Source organism: Bos indicus, chromosome 6 (assembly GCF_029378745.1).
Source record: "Bos indicus isolate NIAB-ARS_2022 breed Sahiwal x Tharparkar chromosome 6, NIAB-ARS_B.indTharparkar_mat_pri_1.0, whole genome shotgun sequence".
Taxonomy (NCBI): domain Eukaryota; kingdom Metazoa; phylum Chordata; class Mammalia; order Artiodactyla; family Bovidae; genus Bos; species Bos indicus.
In genome coordinates, this window is record NC_091765.1 from 63,958,823 (window position 1) to 63,981,212 (window position 22,390).

The 22,390-nt window shown below is 37.8% G+C and overlaps 1 protein-coding gene across 2 annotated transcripts in view; it reads right to left on the minus strand.

Annotated features, from left to right (window-relative positions):
- Positions 1–5,089, minus strand: part of YIPF7 (Yip1 domain family member 7) — a 34,367-nt gene extending 29,278 nt beyond the window's left edge. For both annotated transcript variants that reach the window (XM_070791378.1, XM_070791379.1), the window contains exons 1-2: positions 4,961–5,089; positions 1,259–1,375 (exon numbers count right to left, since the gene is read on the minus strand). In XM_070791378.1, the coding sequence (XP_070647479.1) occupies positions 1,259–1,374 (116 nt within the window). In that variant the 5' untranslated portion in view covers position 1,375; positions 4,961–5,089. The remainder of the gene's footprint in view (positions 1–1,258; positions 1,376–4,960) is intronic.
- Positions 5,090–22,390: the final 17,301 nt, after the last annotated feature.

Here is a 22,390-nt window from a genome sequence, read left to right on the forward strand (position 1 = left end):
TACTGGCTATATGACCTTGGAAAAGTTCTCTAATTTCTCTGTATTCCTTCTTACCTTTCACTAATCTAGACCCATATAACTATGGGTTAGAAGTTTATTTAAAGAAGAATATTTAAAGAAGCAACTGTATAACCAAATACAATGTCTAAGTGACTTGGCAACAAAGTGTCCATTGCCTCTACAAACTATAGTTATATGAAAAAATAACATTTCTATAATGGTTTTACCTTCACATACACTTTCCAGTGCATGCGGTCACTAAGACTCGAGCATGACTGAGCGACTTCACTTCCACTTTTCACTTTCATGCATTGGAGAAGGAAATGGCAACCCACTCCAGTGTTCTTGCCTGGAGAATCCCAGGGACAGGGGCGCCTGGTGGGCTGCCGTCTATGGGGTCGCACAGAGTCGGACACGACTGAAGCGACTTAGCAGCAACACTTTCCTACACATTATCAAAATTGCTTTTCAGATAATTCTCATGAGGTAGAGAATTAACTTATTATTAACTCATTATTAATATCCTTATTTCTCAGTTTAAGACAGTCAGGGAAGTTGTCTTTCTTAATGCAACAAAAAATGAATGCTAGAGACAGAACTTAAACCAAATTCTTCTAATCCTACCTGCCCTATTTGGGGCATTAGTAAAGGATAAATACTAAATTCTTAATCATCTTTAATTTTCAACTCACATTGAACTATCAACTTAAATAGCTAACACATCCTGAATTACATATATCTAGATTTCATTTAGGAATTGCCACATTGCATTATAATAGCATATTTAATCGTACCCTTCAACATAAATTTTTAAATATTTTGAGGGAAAAGATTATGGATTTTTTCTTTATCTTTGGGTTTGTAGCACCTTCCTTAATTCCTGACACACAAGCAGGCACTAAATAAATATTTATTAAATTGAATAAAAGCTGTTTCTTGAAGGGTGTCCTGGAAAATATCAGGTAAAAAGAAAATGTTTTGTTTGCCCAGAGCCTGTATTCACACTCCCTGTTAAGTGATATTTTGAAAAGAGGAGACAAGCCCTTCACCTATAAATGGGCCTGCAGCAATAAAGGCATTCATGGAGAACTGAATGCATTTCCCTGCCCTTTCCTGACATTTCTTCTTGGACATTTTACTGAGAAATAATGGGGAGAGGTTTATCTTCCCCCAAGGAAACCACCCTACCTGAAACCCCATGTCAAAATATTATGACTTTTAAAAATGAGAACATATTTTCTCCATGTCAAGTACTTACTTTCTAGATCCATAAAGATTTCCACAGGCATTAGAATCATTACAAGTCTGCTCCTGATTATCAATGGTGTAATTAGATTGGTAAAAGTCAGAGTCAAATTGTCCCAAGTTTGACATCCTGAAAAATATGAGTGAAAAATGGAGATTAGGAATCAATAAAATTTCTTTTGAGGTATTTACAGGATTAATAGACAATATGATTATGGCTGGATTCCTATTAGAAAACAAGATATTCTCTGAATGGGGGAAGGGTATGGAAATGTATGTTAGAAAGCCATTTACAAAACCTGTATACCTTCAATTAACTTTTCTGAAGTTTTCACTAAGCAGGACTGTAACTAAATTGACTTTGCCTGTGTGTGTGCAAAGTCACTTCAGTTGTTTTTGACTCTTTGTGAACCTATGGACCATAGCCCACCAGTCATCTCTGTCCATGGGATTCTGCAGGCAAGAGTACTGGAGAGGACTGCCATTTCCTTCTCCAAAATTGATTTTAATTATCTGAGAAAAAAAAAATCTTCACCTAATACCTTGTTCTCAGCAGTATAAGAGAAAAAGTTTAAAAGTTGGTATACATCTTGAAGATTTTCCCTTAAATAATGTTATTTCCTCACTTTAAAAACACATATATAGATAGCTATACACATACATATCCATATATATATATATATATATATATATACACACACATATATATATTTGTTGTTTTTCAGTCCCTCAGCCATGTCCGACTCTTTGTGACCTCATGGACTGCAGCACTCCAGGCCTCCCTGTCCTTCATCATCTCCCAGAGCTTGCTCAAACTCATGTCCACTGAGTTGGTGATGCCATCAAACTATATTGTACTCTGTCATCTCCTTCTCCTGCCTTCAATATTTCCCAGAATTAGGGTCTTTTCTAATGAATAGGCTCTTCACATCAGGTGGCCAAAGTATTGGAGCTTCAGCATCAGCTCTTTCAATGAATATTCAGGACTGATTTACTTTAGGATTGACTGGTTTGATTCTCTTGCAGTCCAAGGGACTCTCAAGAGTCTCCTGCAACAGGCATCAGTTCTTGGGCACTCAGCCTTCTTTATAGTCCAACTCTCACATCCATACATGACTATGGGACAAGCCATAGCTTTGACTATACAGACCTTTATCGGCAAAGTAATGTCTCTGCTTTTTCATATGCTGTCTAGGCTTGTCATAACTTTCTTTCTAAGTAGCAAGCACCTTTTAATTTCATGGCAGCAGTCACTATCTGCAGTGATTTTTGAGCACAAGAAAATATGTATCATATATATATGTGTGTGTGTATATATGTATATATACACACAGATATATACACATACATATATATATATATACACACATTATACATACTTAGGTTGGGGCAAGGGCTTCCCTGGTGGCTAAGCTGGTCAAGAATTTGCCTGCAATGTGGGAGACCTCAGTTCAATCCCTGGTTGGGAAGATCCCCTGGAGAAGGGAATGGCTATCCACTCCAGTATTCTGGCCTAGAGAATTCCATGGACTATCCATGGGGTAGCAGAGTGTGACACAACTGAGCTACTTTTACTTCACTTCAGGTTGGGAGAAATGTAATTGCAGTTTCAGACTTTGAATTTGAAATCATTATAACTAGGCTCAAACATATCTTTATTAATTAAAATAGGAACCATTATAATCAACACATTTTTGCCAACAAGAAATAAGTTGGTTTATTCTTGTAGTGTAAAAATCTGTGCTTCTGGTTTCAATGAACTCTTGGAAAGCATTTTCTGCCCCTTGTTAGTTGTGGAAGTATTTTCCACGCTGCTTCTGCTGCTGTTAAGCCTCTTCAGTCATGTCCGACTCTGTGCAACCCCATAGACGTTGGCCCACCAGGCTCCTCTGTCCCTGGGATTCTCCAGGCAAGAATACTGGAGTGGGTTGCCATTTCCTTGTCCAGTTTTCCATGCAAAGTTGCTGAAATACTTGAAGAAGTGGTAGTCGGTTGGCAAGAGATCAAGTGAATATAGAGGATGAGGCAAAACTTTGTAGCCCAATTTGTATATATATAAAATACACAGAAAGTAATGTCGTTAGCAAAAAAACATAAAGCAATAAATGCACGTTAAAGTAATGTATAACATAATCACACTTAAGAATGTATTCCAATATCAAACAGCAAAGTTCAACAGTGCAAAACTGCAATTACTTTTGCACTGAGAGTTGGACTGTGAAGAAAGCTGAGCACCAAAGAATTGATGCTTTTTAACTGTGGTGTTGGAGAAGACTCTTGAGAGTCCCTTGGACTGCAAGGAGATCCAACGAGTCCATCCTAAAGGAGATCAGTCCTGGGTGTTCATTGGAAGGGCTGATGCTGAAGCTGAAACTCCAATACTTTGGCCACCTCATGCAAAGAGTTGACTCATTGGAAATGACTCTGATGCTGGGAGGGATTGGGGGCAAGAGGAGAAGGGGACAACAGAGGATGAGATGGCTGGATGGAATTGCTGACTCGATGGACGTGAGTCTGAGTGAACTCCGGGAGTTGGTAATAGATAGGGAGGCCTGGCGTGCTGTGATTCATGGGGTCGCAAAGAGTCAGACACAGCTGAGCAACTGAACTGAACTGAACTGAACTGAATAGCATGTGTGTGTGTGTGTGTGTGTGTGTGTATGTGCATCATCTATCTGTACTCTTTGCAAAGCCAGGAAGTAAATGGCTGATAATAATATATAAGCTTGATTTATTCATAGAGTTTTAAAGTGTGCTAATAGCCTCTCTACTCCCCAAAACAAAGATAAAACCCTCAAAACTAATCTTCCAGTTCTACTTTCTAATTCTTAAATGGTGTTTGGAACATTTTCCTTTTCTCTTGCCCTGTCTGCTGCACCAGGGCTTCTGCTGAGTCAGAGGAAGAAAGGCTTGATTTGGCTATAGGAAAAGAGCCTGTTTCCATACACTCTCTGCATAGTTTCTACTCACTACTGGGAATGAAGAGCAGTGCATATAGTCTTGATTGAGACCTAAGGGCTAGAATACCAGAGGGAAAAACAAAGACTTGACAGGAGAAAAAGTTGGGGAAGAAAGTAATAGCAAAGTGGGTAATAGTGTCTCTTTGGATGAAAATTAGAGAAATGGAGTAAAAAATCTTTTCAACTCAACATTTTAACCCTTATTTTCCTTTGAAAAGCTTTCTATTTCAAAAGAAGAATTTGAAAATCACTAGGAGTAGTTCATATAATAATCTATGGTATACTACTTATAATACATTTCAAATGAAATTGCATAAACAGCTTGAGCTCTAAGGGTCTCATTAATCAGAAATATTCAAGTAACAATTGTCAAATATATCACTTTTCAGCTCAGTAAAAATGCAAAAAGCTACTCTAAAATTAGACTCATACATTTGATATAATAAATCAAGATTTTTCATTAGTAATATGTATAAAAGTAGCTATAAATTATGTAAACTAAAATCAGGACTAGGAGAGTGTAAAATCTTTTAATAACTTGCAATTTAAAAAATTTAGAATTTAAGAGCATAACTTTTTCAGTCAATGAAAATATGTTATTATAAAGCATAGGCAATAATTTTACTGAAAGCACACTATGTTTTCAGAACATGCAAAGCTTTATGTTAATATGATTATTGGTTTTGCAGTCCTCATATAACCTAGATTTGTATTTTGTTTAAGTGCCAAATTCTTTAGAAGGATCAGACACATACCTTTATATTATTTTATGTTGAAAGATCCTCCAACAAATAGTAGCTTTACTTGAGAAATTTTTAACAAATCAGCTCATGAAAAGATGACCTGCTGAGTCTATATATAAGCTTCTAAATTTGTACTCTGACACTCTGAACAGATGCTACAGCCAAAAAAAAAAAAAAAAAAACCTGCCAAAAGCCAAACACAGTATTTTATAACACTTGTTACAGTGTACAAACACAGTGAATGGTGTAGAGACAATTTGATAAAGTAAATGGTAGATTCAGCTTCCTTGTGTGACTAATGTACCATTGAACTCTAATTTAAAATCATTTATTTGAGGCTAACAATAAAGAGGCCTAACACTTCCTCTCCTTCTTAGCCTAGAAGAATATATTCAGCCTTCACAAGATTTTCTAATAAAGTGGTAAAAATCAACATATGGTACATGAACTTAACATAACAATCTTAGCAAAAATCTGAAAATGTGTGATCAATTTTATCCAAATCTGAACCATTCAATTTAACCAACACTGAACCATTCAACCAACAACACTGAGAAAGACTCCCCATGGTCTATGTCTGATTTTTACCCTGCTTCTTACTTCTCCATCACAGCCCAAGATAGATATACTAATATGATCTAGAGCACTCCTCATTCATAGGGCATATTCTGCCCCATTTTTAAGCCAATCTTGATCACTGAAAGACATCTATGATATTGTGTTTTATAAGGAAAATATATATCTGGTAATTTAGTTGACCAAAATATGTTTCTCATTATATTTGGTCTTTGTCCATGGTTCCTGACTCATGGCTCCTAAAACCCTTGGAATTTCCTAAGTGTTGAGAGTGACAGAGGTGTCTCTTGGTATGTTAATCAGGTGATTTGGGGACCTCGTCTAATGATGGGGGCTGGTTGACAATGGAGCCAATAACGTGAATAGAGGGTTGGAACATTCAACCCCATTCTCAATCTCTGAGGAGGGAAGAGGGCTGGGATGTTGAATTAATTGCCTGTGGTCAATGACAGGAGAAGGCAATGGCAACCCACTCCAGTATTCTTGCCTGGAGAATTCCAGGGACAGAGAAACCTGGTGGGCTGCCGTCTGTGGGGTTGCACAGAGTCGGACACAACTGAAGCGACTTAGCAGCAGCAGCAGCAGGTCAATGACAACCAATTATGCTGATTACTGAAACCTTTATAAAGCCTCAAAAGGATAGGGTTTGGAGAGCTTCTGGATTGGCAAACCCAGAAGGTGGATGTGCTGGGAGAATGGCACCCTCATAGACAGGGCATGGAAGCTTCTCTCCCTTCCCCACTCTCTTGCCCTATGCATTTCTTCCATCTGGCTCTTTCTGAGTTATATCCTTCTATAATAAACCAGTGATCCAGTAAGTATATTGTTTCTCTGCGAACCTCTCTAGCAAATAAACCGATTCTAAAGGAGATCAGTCCTGGGTGTTCATTGGAAGGACTGATGCTGAAGCTGAAACTCCACTACTTTGGCCACCTCATGCGAAGAGTTGACTCATTGGAAGACTCTGATGCTGGGAGAGATTGGGGGCAGGAGGAGAGGGGGACGACAGAGGATGAGATGGCTGGATGGCATCACCAACTCGATGGACGTGAGTCTGAGTGAACTCCGGGAGTTGATGATGGACAGGGAAGCCTGGCGTGCTGCAATTCATGGGGTCGCAAAGAGTTGGACACGACTGAGCGACTGAACTGAACTGAACTGAACTGAAGGAAGCAATCCTGGGAACCACCAATTTATAGCCAATTTATAGGTCAGAAGTACCAATTTATAGGTCAGAAGTACGAGTAACAACCTGGACTTGATACTGGTATCTGATGGGAGGAGAGAAGGAAGCCAATAGTCTATTAGGATTCTTAAGAATTGAGTTGAATTGTAGGACACCCAGATGATGTTCCAAGAATTATATGGTGCTGTGTAGAAACTTACCCTCTATAACTTGTTGGAATTGGGGCCAAATAATTTACCACCAGATCCATTTCTTCCAGGAGACTGCCTGAGTTGGTTCCCTTTACATTCAAGGATTACTTCAAGGAGGCAATTTCTATCTGGATCTGGTGGTTTCATCACTAATATCAGTATCAAGGCTGGAGGTCAAGTTCCCCTGTGATCTGCTTCTTACTGATTCTTCTTTATAGTACTTGAGATTTCTCAAGTATCTAGCTCTCAGTAACTGAAATCTGCTGTTCAAGGTTACATTGCACTTTGGAAATTTCTGCTAGAGCCAATGGCAGATCAGATCAGATCAGTCACTCAGTCATGTCCAACTCTTTGCGGCCCCATGAATTGCAGCACGCCAGGCCTCCCTGTCCATCACCAACTCCCGGAGTTCACTCAGACTCACATTCATCGAGTCAGTGATGCCATCCAGCCATCTCATCCTCTGTCGTCCCCTTCTCCTCCTGCCCCCAATCCCTCCCAGCATCAGAGTCTTTTCCAATGAGTCAACTCTTCGCATGAAGTGGCCAAAGTACTGGAGTTTCAGCTTTAGCATGAAACTAATGGCAGATAGTAAAGTAAATTTCTCCACACTGTTTAAAAATATTTGGATTTTGAAAATCTTTAATCAGAGCTGTCTTTTGCCAGGTCACTAGTCAGGTAACAATAAATCATGCTTTTTTTTTTTTTTTTTTTGAGGATCTATTGAATACCAGACTGTGTTCTAGATTTGAAGTTATAGAAGTAGACAAATTAAGAAGTAGAAATAGACTTGTACTTCAAGAAGTAGACTTGTACTTCAAGAGACATATTTTAATATCAATCCTACTGTATCTACAACAGAAAACAATGACTAGCCTGGTACAGTTCTATGAATTTAAGGTTTAAGTCATTGAACTTTTGCATCAACCTTATAAAATATGATTATTCCATTTTACAGAAAAATAAGTGCAGGTTAAATAACTTGCCCAGATGGAAGCTAGTAGGTAGCAAAAAGCCACTATTCGCAACCTGGTAGACTAACTCCAGAACTCACAATTTATCCAAAACAAGGTCAGGAATTAGCCAAAATCTATCAAGAAGTGAGCATAAACTCTTAAGATGGAGAACTCAAAGGGGAGAAAATTAGGGTATTCAGTGAAGTCCTCTTAAGAAAGTCATTTGAATTGAGACCTGGTTGATGAAAAGAAGCCATTTGAAAGACTATGTGAATAGGGTATAAAGCAAACACTCTGTGGTGGCAAGGAATTGGCAGTTTATAGCTTAGAAAAAAAAAGCCATGTGGTTATGGTTTTGAATCATAAGATGATGAGTTTAAAGGTAGAGGTAGAGGCCAGATCATAAAAGCCTTGGCAAGGAGTGTAGATTTTATAATAATTGAAATAAGATGCCACTGCAGGGTTTTAAGCATGGGGTATGATCAATCTTATGCAGAAATTGAAAAGGGAAACTCATTAGGAGGATGTTGTGCCAGTAACAAATGCATGATGTAAAGGTAGCTTGGACTAGGGTAGCAGTGGAAGTGGGAGAACTGGTAGAAAAGTCTCGGCAGCTGAGGGAAAAATGAATTGAAGGGATCAGGACCAGACCAGTGCTGAAGTAAGAAGACAGTTCATTCCAGTGAAATGATGTGAAGCTGTCTGAACTGGGAAAGGTCCAATGCAGGTGAGGAGGACCAACCAGGTACAAAAGATATATGGGAAGAAGATTTTTATAGGGTTTAGTTTCTGTTGGCTAAGAGGCTTCCCTGGTGGCTCAGCTGGTAAAGAATCTGCCTAAAATTCAGGAGACTTGGGTTTGATTCCTGGGTGGGGAAGATCCCCTGGAGAAGGGAATGGCAAACCACTCTAGTATTCTTGCCTGGGAAATCCATAGAGGGAGGAGCCTAGTATGCTACAGTTCATGAGGTCACAGAGTCAGGCATGACCGAGTGACTCAGTTCAGTTCAGTTCAGTCACTCAGTCACGTCCGACTCTTTGTGACCCCGTGGACTGCAGCACACCAGGCTTCCCTGTCTATCACCAACTCCCGGAGCTTACTCAAACTTATGTCCACTGAGTCAGTGATGCCATCCAACCATCTCATTCTCTGTTGTCCCCTTCTCATCCCACCTTCAATCTTTCCTGGCATCAGGGTCTTTTCCAATGAGTCCATTCTTCGCATCAGGGGGCCAAAGTATTGGAGTTTCAGCTTCAGCATCAGTCCTTCAAATGAATATTCAGGACTGATTTCCTTTAGGATGGACTGGTATCTCCTTGCAGTCCAAGGAACTCTCAAGAGTCTTCTCTAACACCACAGTTCAACAGCATCAATTCTTTGGCACTCAGCTTTCTTTATAGTCCAACTCTCACATCCATACATGACTACTGGAAAAACCATAGCTTTGACTAGATGGACCTTTAAAAAAATAAGACAAACTGCCCCTTTCCATCTTGGGCTTCCCTGATAGCTCAGTTGGTAAAGAATCTGCCTGCAATGCAGGAGACCCCAGTTCAACTCCTGGGTCAGGAAGATCCACTAGAGAAGGGATAGGCTACCCACTCCAGTATTCTTGGGCTTCCCTTGTGGCTCAGCTGGTAAAGAATCCACCTGCAATACGGGAGACCTGGGTTCAATCCCTGGGTTTGGAAAATCCCCTGGAGATGGGAAAGGCTATCCACTCAAGTATTCTGGCCTGGAGAATCCATGGACTGTATAGTCCATGGGGTTGCAAAGAGTCTGACATGACTAAATGACTTTAACTTTTACTTTCAAGAGGGAGAAGAGAGGGATAATTATTGAAGATAATTTATAGAATCCTAATGACTTCCCAGTTTTAAGGATCAAGTTTATGGAAAAAGGCCAGATCGTTATATAGTAGCCAAATTTAGATTATCATACTTTCTATTTCTTCTTTCAAAGGCTTTTATGTGAGAAGCTAGATCCCTTCCTATAACAGCAAGGACTCAGAGTACACTCTTTCTTTTGATATATAAAGTCACTGAAATGTTTGCCAAAGATAATAATATTTTCAATCTTAGTTCACTTAGTTGGATTTTAAACTTACTTTGTGGTTTTGTATTTTTCAACTTAGTTTTTTTAATTTATGGAAACCAGCTTGATTAGATGAATTGCAGAAAAAATGTGAACTGAAATGGCATATAAAAATGAAATTAATCTAAACCTCAAGAGAGCTATAAGGTATGAAACATTGAAGACCAATGACTTCACACTCCTGACAAGTGACTTTTGCTGTCATTCAGTTGCTCAGTCACTTTTGACTCTGTGACCCCATGGACAGGAGCACACCAGGCTTCCTGTCCTTCACTGTCTCCTGGAGTTTGCTCAAACTGATGCTCATTGAGTTGGTGATGCCATCCAACCAACTCATCCTCTGTCACCCCCTTTAATACACATATCAAAATACTTTGAAACTACTCTTATACATGTAACACCATATGTATATAAAACATGCATTTAAATCTTTTTCCATTAATGAATCATCCAATTGTTATAATGTTCCCTTGTAGCTCAGTCAGTAAAGAATCTGCCTGCAGCGCAGGAGACCCGGGTTCAATCCCTGGGTTGGGAAGATCCCTTGGAGAAGGAAATGGCAACCCACTCCAGTATCCTTGCCTGGAAAATCTCATGGACAGAGGAGCCTGGTGGGCTGCAGTCTATGGGGTTGCAAAGAGTCGGGCACGACTGAGCAACTAACACTTACTTATGTTGAAGGACAGAGTTGAAATTGATATTATAATTAGTTCATATACTTATTTCTGGGTTCTGAATGATCAAAAAAGCTGGATAATATGAATAAGGATTCTCACCTGATGTAAAGAGCACCACATTCTATTCACAGCCAGTTTCTGTTCCTTTCCCCTTCTCCTTCCCTTTATCTTTCCTCCCTTTTCTCTGTCCTCTCTCTAAACTTTCTTCTAAGGTGATCTCATCCACTCCCCTGGCTTGATAAACCATCTGTATAGAGAGAGTTCCTCATGTCACATATGCAGCCCTTGCCTATCTTCTCAGCTTCAAACTATTTCATATCATATAGACAATTCAAAATTTAACATAATCCAAACTTTTCTTTTACCTTCTACCTTCTCCAACCCAACACTCTTTTCTCCATTTCGGGAGATGGTATCACAAGCCACTCATTCGAATCAGAAATTATCTAATCCTTTGGTGAATTGTATAGATTCTATCTCTAAAACATATCTCCAACTAACTAATTCTCTCCATCTCAACTGTCATCACCGCAATGTATACTCCTCTGTTCTCCCACTTAGACTTCTATTCAATAAAGTGAAATACTCCTTTTAAAGTAGCAGATCCAGTAGGTGGTCATACATGTTTACATAATCAAGACTGTAAAAGTCGTACCATTAATGGCACAGTAACTTGCCAAATAGGGACAAAGTTTCTTTTGTGGTTGCTGACTGCAACTCACAGTGGGAATAAGAAGAATTTCCATCTGTAATTTCTTAATCTCTCTGGTGATCTGTCAAATGTCAAAAGACTGTGAGTTGGTCAACAGCTATATCTGAAACAAGTTGCCCTCTATCTGACAATTATGCATACATATTTATGTTAAAGGATGAAAGTTTACATAGATGGATGAATGATCACTACTATTAATTTAGCTTACTCAGAAACCAGTGTTTCAATTGTGTAAATCTAAGCATAACATATGATTATGTCATTCATTACTGCAATTTTTCAATATAAAAATAGAGGCTCCAAGAGGTTAAGTGACTTCTGCACAGTCACACATTTAATATGTAACAGATCAAACGTGGAAAATCAGTTGTCTCAACCCCATTTCCTTTCATTACTTTTCATCTCTTAAAAGACTACTTATGATTATCTAAAGTGCCGATATTAGGGTGTATCTGTTTGGAAATATTAAACAATATTTATTTACAACCTCCAGCAAATATTTTTCAGCTAAACAGAGCTTCTAATGAGCCAAGGGATATGTCATAATTTTCTACCTCTGCTGACAGAGAAATGGGTTGTTTTTTTATCAGTGTTTATCAGGTAATTATTTTGGCAGTCTATATTTCAGTTTAATGTATTTATACTATAAATTACTACTCTTATTAAGGCAGAAAAAATACATGTTGTGTTCCATTAATTTTTTAAAAATACATTTTGCTCAGTGTTCTGTACGTGCTCCTTTTGCTAATACCATATAAGATTTGTTCAAGATCATCTGCCCTTTAAAGACCAGGCTGCTTCTATTTTATGAGCCACAGTCACATGAAAGTGGGCATAAAATTCTGCTTCACTGAATGAGTTTTAAGGAGTTCAACATGTCCCATGACACGAAAAGAAAATTACAGTGTTTTCTTTCATTAATATGAACATAATTATCCTTGACTTTTAATCTGGCTATTTCTTATTAGCTTCCACTTTTGTTTTAGAAGAAAAATCGGAATCTAGCAGAATTATTACTGAACACTTACAAGTTTTCAGTTTGATAGCAAGTAAATGTTAGCAAAAACATAATATACACCTGAAATTGTGAAAATTAATATGAGTGGTAGTTAATTAGTACATTATTATAATAATAATTTCAAAATGTAATAAATTTTTATACAATATAAATTTACCCTACTGATATAATTAATTTTTATAGAAAAATTTCCTAGGAATTACATATATTCTGCCACAAGTTATCTAACTGCAAGGATCCTCAGCTCCCTCATGCATAAAACAAAAATAAAATTTTTACCTATCTCTTAGGTAGTATGTAGTTTATCTTGATCTCATCAACTTAATTTTATTTTTCTCTGTGTTCCATAATATACTTAAACTTCGTAATATACCTAAATCAAGGTAAATATAGCATATATGTACATGTATATATAAATGTGTATAAAATGTGAGGATTAAATAGAATTTTGAATAGGAACAGTTAACACAGGCCGGGGCAAGTTGCAAACACTCAATAAATATTATTAGTTATGATTATTATGATTACACTTGTCAGCAACAACAATAATTTCTGCTCACACATTTGATTGTAAGTTTAAATCTACTGCAATCTACAGAGATTCTTTTCAGTAGAGTCTTAAACTTTTTTTTGAACAGTTGTATATTTTTTCATCTTCCTAGTATAACTTTAAAAGAGTTTATTCTTCTTCTTCTCTTTAATGTGATAACTTTTTTCCTTGGGAGCAAGAAAGAAAATGTTCCACAACTGTCAAAGAGAAATAATCACAAAATTTTGGAAAAGATACTGTTCCAAACATAACTAACTCCCTTTCAAATAAATGAATATTTATTTTAAGCATTTAATAAATCTAAAACTAATATTAAGAATCAAAACAATTAGAATGGGAAAATTAATAAGCAAGTAATGATTCACAAAGAAAGAATAAGAGATGTCAGAGAAGCAGAAAATTAAGCAGATGATAGCTAGATGCTAATGTGATTTTCTAAGACAAATGTAGTCACAGAAAGGTTAATTCCCTTCAGGAATAAAGATCTATTTTTCTTGGCATTTGTGCACTTAGGAATGCACTTTCTTGGGCTTTATCCTTTATTCCTAATTCTTGTAATGGGCATTTATTGCTCCCCAGTATCCAGGTTCATTTTTCTTTCCTGTCAGAACCTAGTTTTTCCTTTGGAGAACACCCTGCTGACTTTGTGAGTTATGTGATTCTGACTAGAATGACAGCACACTTGGTAGAAACATTGTAATACCTACTGTTAACTGCAAAAAGAATGAAGGAATGGAGCCAAAGCAAAAACAGCACCCAGTTGTGGATGTGACTGGTGATAGAAGCAAGGTCCGATGCTGTAAAGAGCAATATTGCATAGGAACCTGGAATGTTAGGTCCATGAATCAAGGCAAATTGAAAGTGGTCAAACAGGAGATGGCAAGAGTGAACGTCAACATTTTAGGAATCAGCAAACTAAAATGGACTGGAATGGGTGAATTTAACTCAGATGACCCTTATATCTACTACTATGGGCAGGAATCCCTTAAAAGAAAGGGAGTAGCCATAAGGTCAACAAAAGAGTCCAAAATGCAGTACTTGGATGCAATCTCAAAAACGACAGAATGATCTCTGTTCGTTTCCAAGGCAAACCATTCAATATCACACTAATCCAAGTCTATGCCCCAACCAGTAATGCTGAAGAAGCTGAATGGTTCTATGAAGACCTACAAGACCTTTTAGAACTAACACCCAAAAAAGATGTCCTTTTCATTATAGGGGATTGGAATGCTAAAGGAGGAAGTCAAGAAACATCTGGAGTAACAGGCAAATTTGGCCTAGGAATACAGAATGAAGCAGGGCAAAGGCTAATAGAGTTTTGCCAAGAAAATGCACTGGTCATAGCAAACACCCTCTTCCAACAACACAAGAGAAGACTCTATACATGGACATCACCAGATGGTCAACACCAAAATCAGATTGATATATTCTTTGCAGCCAAAGATGGAGAAGCTCTATACAGTCAGCAAAAACAAGATTAGGAGCTGACTGTGGTTCAGATCATGAACTCCTTATTGCCAAATTCAGACTTAAATTGAAGAAAGTAGGGAAAACCACTAGACCATTCAGATATGACCTAAATCAAACCCCTTATGATTATACAATGGAAGTGAGAAATATTTTTTAGGGACTAGATCTGATAGACAGAGTGCCTGATGAACTATGGATGGAGGTTTGTGACATTGTATAAGAGACAGGGATCAAGACCATCCCCATGGAAAAGAAATGCAAAAAAGCAAAATGGCTGTCTGAGGAGGCCTTACAAATAGCTGTGAAAAGAAGAGAAGTGAAAAGCAAAGGAGAAAAGGAAAGATACAAGCATCTGAATGCAGAGTTCCAAAGAATAGCAAGAAGAGATAAGAAAGCCTTCCTCAGTGATCAGTGCAAAGAAATAGAGGAAAACAACATAATGGGAAAGACTAGAGATCTCTTCAAGAAATAAATAGAGATACCAAGGGAATATTTCATGCAAAGATGGGCTTGATAAAGTACAGAAATGGTATGGACCTAACAGAAGCAGAAGATATTCAGAAGAGGTGGCAAGAATACACAGAAGAAGTGTACAAAAAAGATCTTCATGACCCAGATAATCACAATGGTGTGATCACTCACCTAGAGCCAGACATCCTGGAATGTGAAGTCAAGTGGGCCTTAGAAAGCATCACTATGAACAAGCTAGTGGAGGTGATGGAATTCCAGTTGAGTTATTTCAAATCCTGAAAGATGATGCTGTGAAAGTGCTGCACTCAATATGCCAGCAAATTTGGAAAACTCAGCAGTGGCCACAGGACTGGAAAAGGGCAGTTTTCATTCCAATCCCAAAGAAAGACAGTGCCAAAGAATGCTCAAACTACCACACAGTTGCACTCATCTCACATGCTAGTAAATAATGCTCAAAATTCTCCAAGCCAGGCTTCAGCAATACGTAAACCATGAAATTCCAGATGTTCAAGCTGGTATTAGAAAAGGCAGAGGAACCAGAGATCAAATTGCCAACATCTGTTGGATCATTGAAAAAGCAAGAGAGTTCCAGAAAAAACATCTATTTCTGCTTTATTGGCTATGCCAAAGCCTTTGACTGTGTGGATCACAATAAACTGTGGAAAATTCTGAAACAGATGGGAATACCAGACCACCTGACCTGCCTCTTGAGAAACCTATATGCAGGTCAGGAAGCAACAGTTAGAACCCGACATGGAACAACAGACTGGTTCCAGACAGGAAAAGTTGTACCTCAAGGCTGTATATTGTTACTCTGCTTATTTAACTTATATGCAGAGTGTATCATGAGAAACGCAGGGTTGGAAGAAGAACAAGCTGGAATCAAGATTGCCGGGAGAAATATCAATAACCTCAGATATGCAGATGACACCACCCTTATGGCAGAAAGTGAAGAGGAACTCAAAAGCCTCTTGATGAAAGTGAAAGAGGAGAGTGAGAAAGTTGGTTTAAAGCTCAACATTCAGAAAAGCAAGATCATGGCATCTGGTCCCATCACTTCATGGGAAATAGATGGGGAAACAGTAGAAACAGTATCAGACTTTATTTTTCTGGGCTCCAAAATCACTGAAGATGGTGACTGCAGCTATGAAATTAAAAGACACTTACTCCTTGGAAGGAAAGTTATGACCAATCTAGATAGCATATTAAAAAGTAGAGACATTACTTTGCCAACAAAGGTCTGTCAAGTCAAGGCTATGGTTTTTCCAGTGGTCATATACGGATGTGAGAGTTGGACTGTGAAGAAAGCTGAGCACCAAAGAATTGATGCTTTCGAACTGTGGTGTTGGAGAAGACTCTTGAGAGTCCCTTGGACTGCAAGAAGATTCACCCAGTCCATTCTAAAGGAGATCAGTCATGGGTGTTCATTGGAAGGACTGATGCTAAAGCTGAAACTCCAATACTTTGGCCACCTCACGCGAAGAGTTGACTCATTGGAAAAGACTCTGATGCTGGGAGGGATTGGGGCCAAGAGGAGAAGGGGACGACAGAGGATGACGTGGCTGGATGGCATCACTGACTCAATGGACATGAGTTTGGGTAAACTCCAGGAGTTGGTGATGGACAGGGAGGCCTGGCATGCTGTGATTCATGGGGTCGCAAAGAGTCAGACATGACTGAGCAACTGAACTGAACTGAACTGAACTGAATGTTAAAATGCTCCATAATATCAATAACTTTTAAACAAAATTTACTGATGATAAAATTGTTTACATGTTATTTTTTATTATTTCTTTTCTTATGGGCTGAAGTGAGTGTTAAGGTCCATATGTTGAAGTCTAACCCTTAGTACACCTAAGAATTTGACCACATTTAAAGACAAATTCTTGGGGCTTCCAGTTTACAGTGGTGGGGTAGAAGGACATGAGCTCATCTCCTCCTGCCAGAGCACCAAAATCGCAACTAGTTGTTGAACAACCATCTGCAGGAGGATGCTGGAACCCAGCAGAAAAAGATACCCCACATTCAAAAACAAAGAAAAGCCACAAAGAGATGGTAGGAGGGGCACAAGGATGATAAAATCAAATCTCATACCTGCCACATGGGCAACTTACAAACTGGAAAACAGTAAGACCAAAGAAGTTCTCCCACTGTTGTGTAGGTTCTAGCCCCCATGTCAGGCTTCCCAGCATGGGGATCTGGCAAAGGGACTGGAAATCCTCAGGGAATATGATCTTGAAGGCCAGTGGGATTTCATTATAGGACTTTCACAAGCCTGGGGGAATCAGAGCACCCACTCTTAGAGGGCATAAACAAAATCTAGTGTGTACCAAGACCCAGGGGAAAGGAGCAGTGACCCCATAGGAAACTGAACCAGACCTACCTGCTAGTGTTAGAGGGTCTCCTGCGGAGGGGTGGGTCAGCAGGGGCTCACCACAGGGATGGGGGCACTGGCAGCAGCCCTTGGAAGATACACCTTGGTATAAGTCCTCTAGCTTCTTGGATGTCACCATTAACCCTACCATAGGGCCTGTAGACCCTAGGGCTTTATTGCCTCAGGCCAAACAACTAAAAAGGAGGGAGCACCCACACATCAGCAGATAACTGGATTAAAGTTTTACCGAGCAAGGCCCTGTCCACCAGAACAAGACCTAGTTTTTCCTACCAGCAGTACTTCCCATCATGAAGCTTATACCACCCTCTTAACTTTGTCTACCAGAGGGCAGACAGAAGAAGCAAGAAGAACCACAATCCCACAGTGGCTAGAACAAAAAACACATTATAGAGAGTTAATCAGGATGACAAATGAGAGATAAATCTTAGATGAAGGGACATAAAATTTCAGAAAGATAAAATCTCAGAAATACAACTAAATGAAGTGGAGCTAGGCAACCTTCCAGAAAAAATATTCAGAGCAATGATAGTGAAGATGATCTAAGATCTTGGAGACAGAATGGAGAAGATGTAAAAAATGTTTAACGAAGACCTAGAAGAAGTAAAGAATAGACAGAGATGAACAATACACTAGAAGGAATCAATAGCAGAATAACTGAGGCAGAAGGGTGGATAAGTGACCTGGAGGACAGAATGGTGGAAATCACTGCCTGCCACAGAACAGAATATAGAAAAAAAAAAAAGCAGGGAAGTGGGGGGGGAATGAAGACAGTCTAAAAGACCTCTGGGACAATATTAAATGCATTAACATTTGCATTATAGGGGGTCCCAGAAAGAGAAGAGATAAAGGATCTGAGAAAATATTTGAAGAGATAATAGCTGAAAACTTCCCTAATATGGAGAAGGAAATAGTCAATCTAATCCAGGAAGCACAGTGAGTCCCAGGCAGGATAAACACAAGGAGGAATACACCAAAACAGATAGTAATCAAACTGACAAAAGTTAAAGACAAAGATAAAACATTAAAAGCAACAAGGGAAAAATGCCAACATACAAGGGAACTCCCATTAGGTTATCAGCTGATTTGTGAACAGAAACAGTACAAGCCAGAATGGAATGGCATGAGATATTTAAAGTGATCAAAGACAAGAACCTACAACCTATCTAGGAAGAATACTCTGTCTAGGAAGACTCTTATTCAGATTTGATGGAGAAATTAAAAGCTTTACCACAAATGCTAAAGGGTTTTTATTCAGGCAGGAAACACAAGAGAAGGAAAAGACCTAAACAAAATGAACCAAAAACAATTAAGAAAATGGTAATAGGATCATATATATCAATAATTACCTTAAATGTAAATGGATTAAATGCACCAATCAAAAGACATAGACTGGTTGGGCAGATAAAAACACGTGCATGTGTGCACTTCCACTTACCACATCATCCTACTTACTATCCCAAATTGTATGTAATTATTTTATATTGTTAGTTTAGGCATGTTTCCATTATGGCTTGCAATTATAATTATCTTTTACATTTTGTCTGACTATTAATTATGAAAACTAATAAACATCTTTTACTATTGTGATTATTTAACTATTATTCACTTAATACCATTGTGTCATGGTTGGTTGACAGAAAATAATAGAATTCTATTTCACCAAAACTACCATTTAGTGGAAAAATCTGTCTTTACATTTTAAAATTCAGAGGAATATCAGCATTATCTTGGAATTTTCTGAAGAATACAAATGCCCAGGTATTGCTTTTTTTCCTCCAAAGCTCCACATGTTTCTTTTTTTAAATTATTTATTTTTGGTTGAAGGGTAATTGTTTTACAGAATTTTGTTATTTTCTGTCAAACATCAACATGTATCAGCCATAGGTATACATATGTCCCCTCCCTCTTGAACCTCCCTCCCATCTCCCTCCCTGTCCCACCCCTCTAGGTTGATACAGAGACTGTGTTTGAGTTCCCTGAGACATACAGCAAATTCCCATTGGCTATCTCTTTTACATATAATGTAAATTTCCATGTTACTCTCTCCATACATCTCACGCTCTCCTCCCCTCTCCCCATGTCCATAAGTCAGTTCTCTATCCACATGTTTCTAATGAGCAGACATGTTTAAAAACAACTAGACTATATGATGATCTTTTACTTTTACTTATTTTGATTTTTTCTATTTCATATTCAGTGCTTCTATTACATTTAGTTTGTGTTTTCCATCTCTCTTTTTTATGTTTCTCAAGTCTTTATCAAGAGTAGTAGAAAAGCTTTTGTATACATACACATGTATATAAATAGTATGTATAATATATATATTTTAGAAAACTTATGAATTTTTGCCTAGCTAAAACACTTATGACATTTTGATTCTACTTGTTTGATTTAGTTTGGATAGAATGCTAGATATCTAATTTACATTCACTCAAAACTTTGTTATAGTTCCGTGTATTTTGGCATCTAGTATTACCGCTAGACGTCTAGAAAGTTTATCTTAAGTGATTTTTTTAAATTTTTGAATAAGGCTTAAAATTTCCAATTCAATTCTGAGAATATAAAGAAATACCATGTTGCAAAAAAAAAAAAAAAAAAGCTAAAAATTAATGTGATAGAGTATTATTAACTAAAGTACAAATTTTGTTCAAATTTCAAAAAATTTTATGCTAGTGTCCATTATTTGTTTTCATACCTTATTCAAGACTCCACAATGCATTTAATTGCTTTGAGCAGCTTCAGCTGTATGCAACAAATTTTGGTAAACTCTCTACATTTTCATTCTATTACAAATATTTTCTATTTCCTTGTGGCATCTTAGACACAGCTATCATTTAAAAGTGGACATAATTTTCAAATACATGGGATTTTTAAAGTATTTTTGATAGTAATTTCTCATTTTGATATTAATTTCTCATTTAAATGGTCTCTTCTCTGCCAGTACACTCTATTTTTTCAGTCTTCTAACTTTATTGAGATTTCAATGGCTTAAAGATTTCTCTTGGTAAAAGTCATACTGCACTTGAAAATATGTGGGTTATTTTAAAATGTCTTTTGATATTGAGCTGTAAAATAATTCCAAGTGATATGAGAACAGATTTTGTATGATTTCAATAACTTTGCTGCTGCTGCTGCTGCTAAGTTGCTTCAGTCGTGTCTGACTCTGTGCAACCCCATAGACTGCAGCCCACCAGGATTCCCTGTCCCTGGGATTCTCCAGGCAAGAACAGTGGAGTGGGTTGCCATTTCCTTCTCCAATGCATGAAAGTGAAAAGTGAAAGTGAAGCCGCTCAGTCAGACTCTAGCGACCCCATGGACTGCAGCCTACCAGGCCCCTCCGTCCATGGGATTTTCTAGGCAAAAGTACTGGAGTGGGGTGCCATTGCCTTCTCCAAAAGTGGGCCCAAATCTAGTACAACTGATATCCCTATCAGAAGAGATAAAGAATGGACAGGTATTGAGAAAAGACCACGTGAAGACACAGGGAGAGGATGGTCATTCATAAGCAAAAGAGGGAGGCCTCAGAAGAAACTAACACTGCTGACATGTTGATCTTGAACTTGTAGCCTCCAGAATTGTAAGGAAATAAATTTCTTTGTTTATGCCACCTGGTCTACAGTGCTTTGTTATTACAGCCTTAGCAAACAAATAGACCCTTTAAATGCCTTTAAAAGCATAAGCAAAACAGCTGTGGTTTAGTGTACTATGCAAGACTGTAGCTTCTCCATTAAAGATTCGTTCTATGGGGAAATAAGCCTTGGCTTATGTGAGTTTTTAATTATGTGTGCTCTTCAGAAATCCTTGCCTCAAATAAAATGCCACTGTTCCAAATTCTGGCCATGTTTCTTTTCTCAGTATTAACTCAATATGTCATACCTTTTTACTCATTTATCCTCACTCAGCAGAGCTTTTTTGGCATGGTTAAGGGTGTAGATGCTGAGGCCAGTAATTAAATGTATGATTTAGGCAGTTACTTAAAAAGCTAGCGCCATATTTTTTTCTCAGATATGTGCACTACAGAAAGAATTATAAGAGTACCTGCATTAGCGTTCTCTGTAAGGATTAAATGAGTTGATATATACAAAGTATATATTTAGTATGTGCAATTATGCTGGAAATGATCACTCTGCTTGATTAGGCTCCAGTTATCTCTTTCAGAAAAACTTTATAACCTTCAAGGCCCAGGGGGGAAAAAAAAAAAGAAACCTCAACTCTGAAACTTCAGTGATTCCACTTCCTCTTTATCCCCAGGTTGAATGCTAAATCATCTTGTGTTATCAAAGGTATTATAGAGATTTGAGCTTTGGTTTTTAATAATCTGGATTCAAACATAAATTTTTTTCCATTTACCTATTATACAATTTCAGACAATTTGTCTAATTTGTCTGAGTTTCCACATCCAGCACATTACATGACACAGTGATGTTCAGTATTTTTCTAGTAAATATGTATTTCATCTGTGGATCTAAGAGTATAATGTCAACTACCTAACATACTGCAGTATTCCCAAAATGTGGGGCTAGTGAAGGTACCAAGATAATTTTAGGTGAGACACAGACATGACAGTAAGGACACTGAACCATACAGAGAAAATTTTCTCCTCTCAATTTTATTTCAATACTTCTGATTATGTCAAGAATTAAACTCTCACTTTGGTGCTGTCTTAAAATTCCTTAATGTTTGTTAATTTCCAGTTTTAATCAAGAAAGATTCTGAGCCTTTGTCAGGTAACATCTATTGAAACTGAATCACATTTTTAATTAATTATACTTATTTTTACTTTTAAATTTGTGACAGGTAACAGCTCTTTTTCCACTTATAGAAAATAATACATTTTTTTTTCTTCTTTTAAAAGAAACCCATTCAAGTGTAAGAGGTAAATTGATTAAAAGAAAAATGTTATGGATATAATAGAGGTGTGAGGACATGGTGAAAATCACTAAGGAGAATAAGCAACTTATTGAAGTTTCGGGCAACCAACTTACACGAACTATATTAGGAATGATTGTGCATAATACATTTCCAGGTGGTTCTTAAGTTCACTAACAAAGAAGAGAGTAGCAAATTGTGATGTACAGTTACTGTTTTAATACACAGTAGTCCCCTAAATGAACTAGAAACAATACAATGGTGAACTCAACAGTT